A 14399-nucleotide genomic window follows, 5' to 3' on the forward strand; every position below is an offset into this window, starting at 1 on the left:
ATGGGCCCTAATAGAAAAATATATTAGCAAATGTCTGTCTTCCAAAGATGGTTTTCTATGTACCAATACTGGAAATTTTGAAATGGAAACAGAAATTAGATTGTAAGATTTTGTTATTGTTATTATTAAAACATTTAGGGCTGGGGACATGGTTCAGAGGGTAAAAGCACTTGCCATACAAGCATGAAGACTGGAGTTTAGATCCCCAGCACCCATGTAAATGTCAGGCAGGCATAACAGTCAGCCTGTAATCACAGCACACTGGAGAAAGAGACCTGGACTCCCCAGAGCAAACTTGCTAGCTGAAGTGATAAGCTTCAGGTTCAAGTGAGAGACTGCCTCAGGAAAAAAGATGGAGAGTGATGGGGGACATTCCACATCAAACTCTGGCCTCCACATGCACACGCACACACACACACACACACACACACACACGCACACTCACCCACGCATGTAAACATGCATACTTAAATGCACATACCACCACACCATGTATGATAGATACATTAAAATATATTTTAAATGTGCATATGTAATTATATTTGGGAAGAATGGAAATAATACTTAGAATAATGTATAGAATAAAGACTGATTTTAACTTCCATTAGAAATATCAATGGAAAATTTTATTTTTGATGAATGTATTAATGTGTAGCTTTCATACTGTAAATAATCTGGTTACCTATAAATCCTCTTTGGTTGTTTAGATACTTCAGAGTATTGCCAATCATGTTCTGTTCACAAAAGAAGAACATATGCGGCCTTTTAATGATTTTGTGAAAAGCAACTTTGATTTGGCACGAAGGTAAGCAGCCTGACAATCAGTTGATGTGTTTATTTAAATGAAGTATTTTCCTTTTTTTTTTGTCTTTTTGAGACAGATTCCCTGTAGTACCAGCTGGCCTAGAACTTGCTGTGTAGACCAGGCTAGCCTTGAACTCACAGAGATCCTCCTGCCTCTGCCTCCAGAGTGCAGGGATTAAAGGCCTACGATACCATGCCCGGCTTAAATGAGGTATTATCTTTTTCTTTTTCTTTCTCTTTTTTTTTTAAAAAAAAATATTTTTGAGGCAGGGTCTCCCTGTAGCCCCAGCTGTCCTGGAACTCACTGTGTAGACCAGGCTGGCCTGGAACTCACAGAGATCCACCTGCCTCTGCTTCCCAAGTGCTGGGATTGAAGGCATGTGCCACCACACCCGGCTCAAGAGGAGCTTTTTGACATATCTTATAAAATCAAAGACTTGAGGTTTCTACAGCACGGGTACAAAAAAGATTCCTTTTATTAAAACCTAAAACCAAATTGATATAAACAGTACATTAGAATGTTTTGGTTTTACAATATTTTTAATATTTCAATTTAGAAGTATATCTGAACTAAAAAACTTTTCTCTTTAACCCAAATGATGCAAGACTATAAATTTCATGCATGAAGAATCAAACAACTATTGAGGGTTTACAATTTTTGATTTTTTTTTTTCTGGCTCTCCATAACTAGGTCACTTTACTTCTCTGAGTTGTTGGTTTATCTGTAAACTCAGGATAATACTATCTTTGCTAGGGTTGTTTTTAAAGAAAAAGCAAGCTGGAGAAGTGGCTTAGGAGTTAAGAGCACTGACATGTGGTTGTTAGCACCCACATGGTAGCTAACAACCCTCTGTAACTCAAGTTCTAGGGAATCCGATGCCGCCTTCTGGCCTCTTGGCCCATGGTACACTTACATGCAGGCAAAGCATTCATACACATAAAGGATAAGTAAATAAAAAATTTAAAAACATTAAAAAACAGAGGAGATTAAAAAACGAGGTCATTCATGAGTAAGTACTTTGTAAATGTAAGTCTTAGTATCCAAAAGCTTGCTTTTCAGCAGTGTAAGCCTGGTGTCACTGATAGTATAAGCTGGCCTCATGCTGTCTCTTCCAGATCATTGTCATTACATACAGTTCTTACAGACCTTTCTGTGGGGGAATTGGAGCTAAACTATAGACTGTGTTCAGGGGAAGTGAATATTATGTTCAGGTAGACTGATCACTCACAGAAAGTTAAGAGAGCTGAGGTTCTGATCCTGACTCTGACAGATAGGCAGAGGTTTTGGAGAGGTTTCCTTATCTACAAAATACTTGCCTACTCTCTAGATCTCATCCCTCTGAATTTGTCATTCTCTGGCCTCAGAGCCTACTTTGACGTCTAAGTAGAAGCCAGGTATGGGAAATGAAAAGCCAAATTTCACCTTGTCCTTGATTGGTTTAAGGACAGTCACACTATGGGCATAAGCTGTCCACATTTGTAATCTCAGTCACTTGACAAACTGTATTATACTTTGTATAAATTTAATTCATATGTAGGTATTCCTTTTGTTGAAAATTCTAATAGCTTTGCCCTTTTGCAGGTTTTTCCTTGATATTGCATCAGATTGTCCCACAAGTGATACAGTAAATCATAGTCTTTCCTTCATCAGTGATGGCAATGTGCTTGCTTTGCATCGTCTGCTTTGGAATAATCAGGAGAAAATTGGCCAGTATCTTTCCAGCAACAGGTATGATTTGTAGTTTTAGGGAAATTGAGCACTCAGTTTAAACTGAACTAGTAAAATTATTGGTCCTATAGAATGTCTTTTATTTTTGCAGTAAGAATTAGATTTGGATAGAGAAATTCAGATTTATTTTCGTATGGCAAAAGTTAAGTTGTATTAAATGATCAGCAAACCTACCTATAAAGTGTTACTGACTTTAAGATGAAATTAAGAAATCACAAATTCCAAGCCGGGCGTGGTGGTGCACACCTTTAATCCCAGCATTTGGGAGGCAGAGACAGGAGGATCTTTGTGAGTTCGGGGCCAGCTTGGTGTCTACATAGTGAGTTCCAGGCCAGCTCGAGCTATAGGGAGGCTCTGTGTCAAAAAGACCAAAAAAAAAAGGAAAAACACAAATTCCTTTCAGTTCTTCTTGTTTGCAAACTGTCAAACATAATGTACAAGTACAACAAAACACAAACAGGTTTGAATGTATTAAAAGATAAAAAAAAATCATCATTTGAACCTGAAGAATTTAGGAATTTAATAATTAAAACATCACTTGTTTAAATTGTATAAGTCCATTTACGATAAAAATACTATTAAGTATACACAAATAAAACTTTGTATACAAAGTATCCAGTGACTAAAATTATTTGGGAATTGTTTGATTAGCTGTTTTTAGTCAAAGCCTCTTATAGCATAAATTGCTTGCTGTCCTTTCTAAGAGTTACTTCCTTTGTAGGTTATATAGGCTTATAAAAGGGCTCGATTTTCTGTGTATGAAGAGGTTTTTTTGCAAGACAAAGTGAGTCCAGATTCTTTTTGTGTAACAATAAAAATGATTTGTTCATCTGTGAGGAACGCAGGAGATCGTGGTACTAAGGCTAAGCAATTAGGAGATGGAACTTTACAGAGAAGACACTTTAATCCTTTATGAATTGTTAATGGATTAAAGTAGATATGGGCATCACTGATGTGTGCCCTAAAATAGGAAAAGAAAGATACTTTATCCTTGTGACACCAAAATAAACTGTGGAACTTTTAAAGGTGAACATTCTTTTCTAAAATGTGCATACATATTCATAGTTTGTTGCTAGAGAGTTTCTAAATGTACTTTTTAAAAAATGATACATACTTCAACCATATAAAATATAGAGAGTGCTTTGATAGTTCCATGTCTGCCAACTAACTTGAGCATTATGTTTTTGATGTAACTTCAGGTCTTTAAAACATTTTATTTCTTGAGAGAGAGAAAAATAATTTTTGTGTTAACATATGTATATACATACACATTAGAGGCATTTCAGTGATCCCAGTTTTATACTTCTCTCTCTAGATATAGCTACTTCCTGAAACTGTATATGCTTCCTGAATATATTTTTATATAGTTCTGCATATAAATGTAACTGAAAATGAAATTATACATACATGCATGCATGCATACATACATACATACATACATACATACATACCATAGTTTTGTGTGTTTTTTAAGTTTACATCAGTGGAACAATACATATTCCTTCTTCACACAACATCCTCTTTGAGATTTATCATTTATTTAGCTGATGTTAGTATTTTATTGAATGATTATTTATTTTTTACATTACTGAATTAATGGGCATTTAGGCTTGTGTCTAGCTTTTCGCTACTATGGTCATATAACCACGTTTGCCTCTTAGTGTGATATCTAAATGTATAATTCCTGGGTCTGGAGTATACCCAGCCTCAGCTTTACTGTATACTGTCAAATTGCTTTTCAAAGTATGTGTGCTAATTGTATTTTCACATACTACTGATCAAAGTACTGTATGAGAAGACTTCATGACATACATCCTCAGCAAAGTTGATGTTGACATGCTTACTCTGTCCGTTTGTGAGATACTATCTTGTATAGTTTTACATGTCCAATAGTTATAAAACTTAAATTTAAAAAATTATTTTGATTTTTATTTTATGTGTATGAATATATTACCTGCATGTATGTAAGTGCATCCATGTTGTGCAGTGCCTATGGAGGTCAGAAGAAGATGTCAGATCCTCTGAAACTGGAGTTGTGAATGGTTGTTAGCTGCCATGTGGGTGCTGGGAATCGTACCTGAGTCCTCTGCAAGAGCATCAGTGTTCCTAACCACTGAGCCTTCTCTCTAGCCCCTAAACTTAAATTTTTGAGGGGCCTGGAGAGTGCTTGCTATGCTACTCTTTCAGAGGACCTGAGTTTGTTTAACAACACTGACATCAGGTAGCTCGCAACCACCTGTAATAGAGCTCCATGGGATTCTATCTGGGCACCTGCATGCGTGTACACATGCACACAGACACACATAAATAAAAACTAAAATCTGTTTTAGAAATAATTATTTTGAGCTCTATGTAGTGGTACATATTCATACAATCCCAGCATTTGGGAAGCTGAGGCAGGAGAATCATGAGTTTGAGGCCAACCTGGGCTACATAGTAAGATCCTGTCTCAAAACCCACAAAACCAATAATGAAAAATAAGTAAACAAAAATATTCAATTCCTCCTGTTTACATTTTTCCATTTCATGATTACTGGTTTTTCAAGGTAGATTCTTTTTCCCCCTAAGAAAATGTAGATGAGAATGTTACGAGTATCAATTCTGCAAAATAATTGAACTTAACCATAAATTTTATAGGTGTGAAATAATCATATCTCTAAGATCCTGAGGTCTTTCTGATGATGCTTGCAAATCAGTAGGGACTAGCTAATTAAAAGTAACCAGTGACAGTTTAAAGAAATGTTACACTGCTCATGAATGTGAAGTGCTGTTTTCTAAGAAATTTGTTGTATCTAGGGATCATAAAGCTGTTGGAAGACGACCTTTTGATAAAATGGCCACACTTCTTGCATACCTTGGTCCTCCGGAGCACAAACCTGTGGCAGATACACATTGGTCCAGCCTTAACCTTACCAGTTCAAAGTTTGAAGAATTTATGACCAGGTAAAACACAAGTTTAAAGGATGATTGCTCCCTTGTTCTCTTTTTTATTGCAAAACAGTTAATCACCAGACCATTTATTGAATATATATGTATTACAATAGAATTACCATGCTTTCTTTTGTTTTATATATTGATTTTCTTATAAAAATAGTGATGTCTTACTAAATCATAGTTTATCATCTTGCTTGAACATTGTTTTTTTTGTTTCTACATTTATTTTGTGTGTGTGCTGATGTGCCTACACCACAGTGCACATATGGACGTCAGAGGACAACCTGCAGGAGTCAGTTCTCTCCTTGGAAGGATGGACCCTGTGGGTCCCTAAAATTGAACTCAGGTTATCAGGCTTGGTTGGCAGGTTCCTGTATGTACTGAGCCATCTCACCAGCCTGTTTTTATGTGTTTTTGCATTTAACACTTAACGAGAACATTTAGACAACATTGTTTTCATATTATAGTTAAGGAAAATATATTCGGTATGCATAACTGATTGACTTAGCTAAGAGTCTACACCTGATTCATGGTTCTTTTTGGTTTTAAGTCCTAGACTCTTTCTACAATAGTAACATCTTTCAGACCCCTTCTAAAAGTTAATAGCTTTAATGTCTTTTAGATTAAGGCTCAGAAAATATACTATACTTCAATATTGCTATAACAGATATTTCTGTGGACATTTCTGTTTACATTTGTTTTGAATTTCATTTAGAGAAATCTAGTTTGTGAACTAAAACATGTTAGACACTGTCAGACACATACCTGATGTTTGCTAAATGCATGGTTTTTGTTTTGTTTTAATTTTCTTTTCTTTTTTTTTTTTTTTTTTTTTTTTTTAAAAAAAAAAAAAAAAAAAAAAAAAATTTTGTGGACTGTGGACCAGGCTGGCCTTGAACTCACAAAGATCCTCCTGCCTCTGCCTCCCAAGCACTGGGATTAAAGGCGTGCGCCATCATGTCCGGCCAACATAGATTTTTAAAATGTATTTTTTTAAATATTTTATCATTTTTATTTTATGTGTATGAGTGTATTGCCTCCATGTAGGTAAGTACACCCGTGTCGTGCAGTGCCCTCGGAGGACAGAAGAGGCTGTCAGATCCCCTGGAAATGGAGTTATTGACAGTTGTTAGCTGCCATGTGGGTGCTGGGATTCGAACCCGAGTCTTCTGCAAGAGCAACCAGTGTTCTTAACCTCTGAGCCATTTCTCCAGCCCTTAAAATGTATTTTTAATTGAATTTTTGTGGACTAAATTCATTGTTTTTGAAGTGTCTTTCTGCTACATTGTAGCTGCGATTATTTTATTTATAATACTTGCCAAAGACAAAAAGAACACCTTATCTGACATTCAGAAGTTAGTTTACTACAGATTTGCATATAACATGTCTTACATTTTTAAGTGCCTGTTAGTAATCATATTACATAAAGATTTTGTTTTAATTCATTGATATTGTAAAAAAATATAAATACATTAAGGAATGTATACATAATTATGTTTCCAATTTAACTTGTTTTTTATTTTTATTTTTTTGGTTTTTTTGAGACAAAGTTTTGCTGTGTATTCCTGACTGACCTGGAACTTGCTGTGTAGACCAGGCTCATCTTGAACTCATAGAGATCTACCTATCTCTACCTTCTGGGTGCTAGGATTAAAGGCATTTGCCACCACACCCAACCTTCCAATTTAATTTTACTGTGAGCTCTGTTAGATTTTGCTCAGTGTAACAAATGTTTATTCCTTTGTAATTAGGAAATATTTATCTACCAAAAAAATTTTAAATTAGCTAATTGAAAATTACGTAGTACAAAAATCTAAAATTTTTTCACTCATCATTACTTAGAACTTCCTTGCCACTTTGCTGTTTTTCTCTTTTTTTTTTTTAACATTTATTTATATGTGTATGTGTGGGAACACATGTGTGCCAAGGTGATATACACATGTGAAAGTCAGAGGACAACTTGTAGGAGTCAGTTTTCTTCTATTAACATGGATTCCAAAGATCAAATTCAGATTATAAAATTACTTTCACTTTGGATAGGGTATATATGAAACGTAAGCGAATTTTGTATTTAGTCTTGTTTCCCATTCCCAAGATGTCTAATATATATGGAGATATTAAAAACATTCAGAAAAATCCAGAATCTGAGACACATCTAGCCTCAAGCACTTTGGGATGAGGAATATTCAACCTATATGAAAAATAACGTAGCTTAAAAACTATATGCTAGGGGCTGGAGAGATGGCTCAGCAGTTACGAACATTGGTTGTAGACCTGGGTTTGAACCCCAGCACCCACATGGCAGCTAGCAACTGTCTGTAATTCCAGTCCCAGGGGATCCGACAGCCTCTTCTGACCTCCGTGGGCATTGCACAGGCATGGTAGGGTATTACCTACATGTAGGCAATACACGCATACACATAAAAAAATAAATAAAAATTTAAAAATAGTTTTAAAAAAGAACTATATACTAGGCTGGGTGTGGTGGTACACGAATCTCTGTGAATTCAAAGCCAGCCTGGTCTACATAGTGAGTTGGGCCAGCTGGGGCTACAGGGAGACCATGTCTCAAAATAAAACAAAACAAAAAAACTGTACACTAGTATAGCATTTAGAAAGGGGAACAAGAAGTGGTAATGATAATTTTAAAAAAGGCAAAGGCACACTAATGAATTAATAAGTTTATGCATGTATATAGAATGTTTTATATATGTGCTTCAAATGTTCTCTCAAGGCATAAAACATTGTCAGTGTAAACTAAGTACTAAGATGGGCAGTGTGCACATGTGATTCTGCAAGAGGCCTTATTGGGAGATCTGAATTTTAAAGGATAGTTTTCAGTGTTTGAATATTTCTTTTAGGCCTTAGATTTTTTTATAAGTACTACTAAACTTAGTGTCTTTTAATCTTTAAATAAGAATTTTTGCTATTCAAATAATAGAATGTGAACATTATTAGAAGTATGGTTAAAATAATCACAAATTATTTTTGAAATTTCTGAAAATTCCTGGGAATACTGATTTATTATCCCTGAATCTCAAAAAAATAACATGCCACAAATTTGAAAAAAAAATTGCTTTTTTTCACTATTTAGTTCAAAAATGTATCATTGTTGCTGAATAACCATTCTTTGTATTAATAAAAAGTAAAATCAAAAGTTAAGAATCATATCTAGATATTTCTGAGAAAATCACCTAGTGTCCATTCAGGAAAGTGGAAAAGAAGCAGACTATGGAAGAGGTCAGGAAATGCAGAAGATAGGATGAGAAGGTCCAATATATGTCAAGTAGGTATTGCAGAAACCACATTTTGTGAGAATGAGGAAAAGGTAATATTTGTAGAGGTGACAGATGAGAATTTTCCATTGGCAAATCACATGAAACTTCAGATTAAAGGCACACCTAGTTTAAGCAGAATGTATGTGGTAGCACATACCTTTAATTCTAATTCTAATTTCTTTAATTCTAAAGCAGAGGCAAGCAGATCTCCCTGAGTTCAAGGCCAGCCTGGTCTGTATAGCAAGTTTCAGGCCAGCCAAGACTACATAGTGAAGCCCTGTCTGAAAAAAAATGGGGGCTGGAGAGAGGGCTCAGCAGTTAAGAACACTGGCTACTCTTGCAGTAGACCCGGGTTCAATTCTCAGCACCCACATGGCTGCTAACAACTGTCCTTCACTACAGTTCTAGGGGATCCAGTGACCTCTTCTGACCTCCACGGTCACCTACCTACACCACAGGTGCACCTACCTACATGCAGGCAATATACTTGCACATATAAAAAATGAAAATAAGATATATACTTTTTAAAAGCCGCCGGGCATGGTGGCACACACCTTTAATCCCAGCACTCAGGAGGCAGAGGCAGGTGGATCTCTGTGAGTTCAAGGCCAGCCTGGTCTACATAGTAAGTTCCAGGACATCTGGGGCTACGGGGAGACCCTGTCTCAAAAAGACCAAAAAAAAAAAAAAAAGCCATGCTTTTCCAGAACAGTATTTCAATACATAAGGGAATTTAGTATTCAAAATCAGAGTGATTAAGGTGAATTTTCAGTAAATGTTGGTACAGCTGAATACCCATCAGGAAAAAGATGTTCATGAAGATATATGCCTATGAATCGAAGGAAGCACTGGGAAAGGAAGCGAAAACTTTCTACTTCTTTTAAAACTTATATATAGAAAAGTTGATAAAATGAAGTTGCAGGGGAAAAACAAAGGAAAATTCAAGTAGCTTTTAGCTAGAAAAATAATCATGAGTATAGAACAATCCTGTGGTTAATGTCCTGTCTCTCAGTTCTGTTGTGGTAGTCCCCAGAGTGCTTTTGTGACCCACATTTGGAGTGCCGTGTTCCCCTTCAGAAAGCTTGTTGACTTTTCAGTATTTTGTTGTTTTTAAATTTTATTGTTGAATAACCATATTTCCTTTAGGTACTCAGGGCGGTGTGTAAAGTCTCTAAGTTACTCTACTCTTCTTTCTTTTAGGCATCAGGTACATGAAAAAGAAGAGTTTAAGGCTTTGAAAACATTAAGCATTTTCTATCAAGCTGGCACTTCCAAAGCTGGGAATCCTATTTTTTATTATGTTGCACGGAGGTAAGAAATATGTTTAGCACCTTTTTAATAGTTTTGTTTTTTGATGAGAGCAAATATAGAGAGGTGGTAAGTTGTTTTTGTTTTCCCCCCATCTGCATTAATGACTCCTGAAAACAAGCATACGTGAATAATCCACCGTCTTGTCTTACAATGCTGCTCCTTTGTTAGGAATTGCCTTTCCACCTGCTCATTTCACATTGATTTCTCTTCACTACATCAGTTTTTTAAAATGCTATCTACAGTGAGCTAATGACTAAAAGTGAAAAATTCCAGAAGATATTTTCTGATTTTATAGTGTCTACAACACAGTAGCCAGGAACCTTCTCTCTCTTTTTCTTTTTTTTCCAAGAAGAAATAAAACTTTAAGAGCCTGTTTCTGAGAATCCTTAGCAATATACAGTGTAAGCCTGTATCAGGGTGATTTAAGAAAGAATTCAGAGGTGCTATGGGAAATCTGTCAAGATGGCCAGGTGCACCCTGGAAAATGGAGCGTCTCTTCACGCTGTCCACAAGGTGCTTCCTGAAGCACTGTGAGCTGCTCCCGGTAGCCCTGGTGCTGGCGTTGCCCTCTGCCATGTGCCTTTTCTTGCTTGCTTCATTCTGTCTGCCCTTTGAAAACTAATCTCTGAGTTACTTGGTTAGTTTCACTTCTTCCCACTTGGATTGGCATTAATTGAAACTGTAAGTTTATATTCCTTCTCCGTGGAAAGCAGGATGGATCTCTTTCACTTATGCAGACCTCTCAGTGGGATCAGATCAGTCAGCTGTGTGTAGGTGAATATTATACCAGTATACTATGGGGCTTGAGGTTGTCAAGGATTCCCAGTTCTGCTGCTCATTAGCTGTTCTGAACTTTTCTTTATTGAATAGGGAAGAGGTAGCCTTATAAAACTGGTTTATTCCTCCCATAGGGTCTTGTGACAAACTAAGTTGTGTATACAGTAAGTTAGAGGTTTTCTTTTTTCTCTTTTTGGATGTGACTATGCCAATTTTCAATACTCTGAAATTTTAGTGTTTTGTTTGTCTTTTGAGACAAGGCCCCACTACCATAGTCTAGGCTGACCTGGTACCTGCTACCTTGTAGTTTTTTGGGCCTACTAGAGCTCCTCCTGGCCCTCATTTTAACCTGATGTGATGCTTCCCTCCAGCACAGTAGAAAGAGCAGAGCACAGCCCTGTTTCTGGTTAGCAAAGGCCTTATCTACATAGCCAACTTTGTCAAATGGCACCTGAGTTTGACTTCTTTGTTGATAGTCCTGCATTGCTGTGACTCAGACTACAATGCATTAGGGAAACATTTTTTGATTTGTGGATTCCAGTCTCAAAGGTAGTCCACAAACATTTCCGGCTTAACTGTCTAAAACTTAATTCAGTGTATGTCAAATCAACCTCATCTTCACACCATGTTTTCTTTTGCTGTCCATTCTATGTTCCCCTGTAGAAACCTTATCATTTTAAATTCTTCCCTTTTTCTTCTGCCATTCTCATTGTTAGTCATCAAGTCTTGATTTTACCTGTGAGGTCTGACCTATCAGTTGAGGTAATGTAGCTAAGCTTTGGTTATATCAATCATCTTGTTTTCTCAAGAAGCTAGGTCTAAGGAAAAGCATGAATGAGAGAGAGTAGAGCCTGCCCACATGTAAACAGAACTAAATCACAGTTACTTCTGCAACAAACAGATGTTCTTTGTCTCTTGACTTTGCATTCAACTCTACCACATTATTTTCTTTCTGTATCCCCTATTCCCAGATGACTGTTCTCAGGGCATCATCACATTGTCTCTGTAGTCACATTCTATCTCAAATCTAATGTCTGCCCCATTGACTCCTTGTATAAAGTCCAAGGTCTGTAATCAAACAGACAAGGTACTCCATAATTTGGCCTGATTTACTTGTCTAATCTTTTCCTGCTGTTCCTTTGCATATATTTATGCTCTTGTGCTCCAGCAGTAAAGAACATTGTGGCAAAAAAGAAAACAGTATATCTGTATCAAAGAGGAATATTACGTAATAATGCAGTGTGGTGTTTATTTTGCTTCTCTTTTTGGAGGGGGTAGTCTTTGAGACAGGGTCTCCCTGTAGCCGCAGCTGGCCTGGAATTCGCTATGTAGAACAGGCTATCTCAAACTCACAGAGATCCGCCTACCTCTGCCTCCCAAGTGCTGGGACTAAAGGCGTGTGCCACCACACCTGGCTTATTTTGCTTCTTATGAGTGACAGAAATGCAGTTTATATTTGTGTAAATCAAAAGAGGCACATGTACTAAAGAAGATCAAAAGGTGTACTAGGCTCTTGTACATCTAGGTGCACAGCTTTGAACATGTCATCTGAACATGTCTTCCCTGGTCCTTCACACTGCTCTCTTTGTATGGCTTTATTCTCAAGAAGCTCGTCCCAGTCTGCAGCTAGCAGTGGTTTATGATCTCTGAACTTAACAAGTCTGATAGAAAAATACCTTTCCTGGTGGCTTCAGCAAAAGTGGTAGCATTACTGGCTTGCCTTGAGTCACATGTCAGTTGCTGTTATAATCTAGGATCCACAAATGCCCCAAACAGACAAGACAGGTGAGTCTGGAGAAAGAAAGAAAGATTTATTATGGCTGGGCTACACTCTTTCCTAGAGCGTCTGAGTGCAGCACCGAGCCTAAGCACTCTGGCTCTTTTTATAGTGATCATGTTGCTAGGCAAGCAAGCAGAATACAGAAGCCAATCATTGAGCATTAAACTTGAGCAAACATTATCAAGGAAATACATAAGGAAATACAATTTTCCATCCAAACTCCCCACCTGCATGGAACTAGCTTCCTCCTCTTTCATAAACAGACGTTATCAATCTTACTGTTATTCTATTTTGTCTTTACTGGTCACAAAGTTCCCTCTAGGGGGGTTTTGTTGTATAGCAATTGTATCTTAGGAACCCTCTAAATGTTGTGGGATACTTTTTGTACAGAGAAACTATAACCAGGAGTGAAAAGTTTATGTTCCCAAGCATACAGGTGGAGAGTCCCCTAAATGATTTCTTTTCTATTAAGCAACAGTTACTATTTTGCAGAAGCAAGCCAAGCATAACCTACAGAAGCCATAAACCAGCAGTTAGCAGGAGCACTCTAGGATACTCTGACCTGTTCCCAAGACAACCAGGATCCAGCTTGCATGTGTTCCCATATCCTGGGCCAACTGCCTGATAATTTCAGAGACTAGAGTCAGCCTAAAGTTTAACATGGCATAGCTATGGTCAAGAAGGTGCCCTATTACATTGCCAAGGCAGTCACTTTAGCAAGGGAGATAGAATTTCTTGGTTGTCTAGATCTGAATTGTGTATTCACTCATTCCTGGAGCTCAGTGCTACAGCCAGCCATACGTGAATGGGATGAACTGCAAGACAAAGATGAGGGCAGGGATTCCCAGAGGAAAATTGTATGGCCAATATCAAAATGAAGAAAAGTGGACAAGTGGGCATGCAGAAGTAACAGAAGTTCTCCATATGCACCTTTAAAAAGACCCAGAGGGGGCTGGGCATGGTGTTGCATGCCTTTAGTCCCAGCACTTGGGAGGTAGAGGCAGGCGGATCTGTGTGAGTTCAAGGCCAGCCACATCGTGAATTCCAGGTCAGCTGGGGCTACCGGGAGACCCTGTCTCTAAAACATCCCAAAAAAGACCCAGAAAAAGTTGGGTGTGGTGGTGCACTTTGTGGTCCTAGCACTTGGAAGTCCTAAGGCAGAGGATTTTCAAGTTCAAGACCAATCTAGCAAGTTTGAGCCCAGCCTTGGCTATCATAAGATTTTTTTTCTTGCCTAACAGATATCCAAATGATAACTCTGATACTTCTTAACAAGGTACAAAGTAGAATGAATGTGAGTGAGTGAGTGGATGTTTGTGTGTGTGTGTGTGTGTGTGTGTGTGTGTGTGTGTGTGTGTGTTTGTGTGTGTGTGTGTTTACACGTATGGACAGGGAAATGTGAGACTAAATGCATTAAATTGTTCACATTTGGGGTCCCACATGGTAAAAGGAGAGAACTTCTGAAAATTGTCCTGTGACCACATGTGTGCTGTGGCACATGTGTGCCCACATGCATACATGCCCATACCAAAAAAATATACATATAAAAACCTTTTAAAAATTGTTCACTTTGGACTAGGGTGTAACTGAGCAGTAGAGCATTTGTTTAGCATGTGTGGGGCCCAGGGTTTAATCCTCTCCAGTGCCAAACAAACAGAGAAAACACCACAAAGTTCACATTGTTCATATTACTTCTCTTAGGAGTGTGAGCATGCTTAGAGAATGCAAAGGAATATTATTATATTTTTTTTATTTGTTTCTCTTTTTTGATTTATTACCAATAGCT

The 14399-nt window shown here is 37.4% G+C and overlaps 1 protein-coding gene across 6 annotated transcripts in view; it reads left to right on the forward strand.

Annotated features, from left to right (window-relative positions):
• Window positions 1–14399, forward strand: part of Nf1 (neurofibromin 1) — a 314026-nt gene that overhangs the window by 170871 nt on the left and 128756 nt on the right. For all 6 annotated transcript variants that reach the window (XM_029557899.1, XM_029557898.1, XM_029557900.1 and 3 more), the window contains 4 exons: window positions 708–805; window positions 2387–2533; window positions 5330–5476; window positions 9946–10056. In XM_029557899.1, coding sequence (XP_029413759.1) covers window positions 708–805; window positions 2387–2533; window positions 5330–5476; window positions 9946–10056 — 503 coding nt within the window. The remainder of the gene's footprint in view (window positions 1–707; window positions 806–2386; window positions 2534–5329; window positions 5477–9945; window positions 10057–14399) is intronic.

This window comes from Nannospalax galili, unplaced genomic scaffold (genome assembly GCF_000622305.1).
Source record: "Nannospalax galili isolate Female #2095 unplaced genomic scaffold, S.galili_v1.0 scaffold8, whole genome shotgun sequence".
Classification (NCBI taxonomy): domain Eukaryota; kingdom Metazoa; phylum Chordata; class Mammalia; order Rodentia; family Spalacidae; genus Nannospalax; species Nannospalax galili.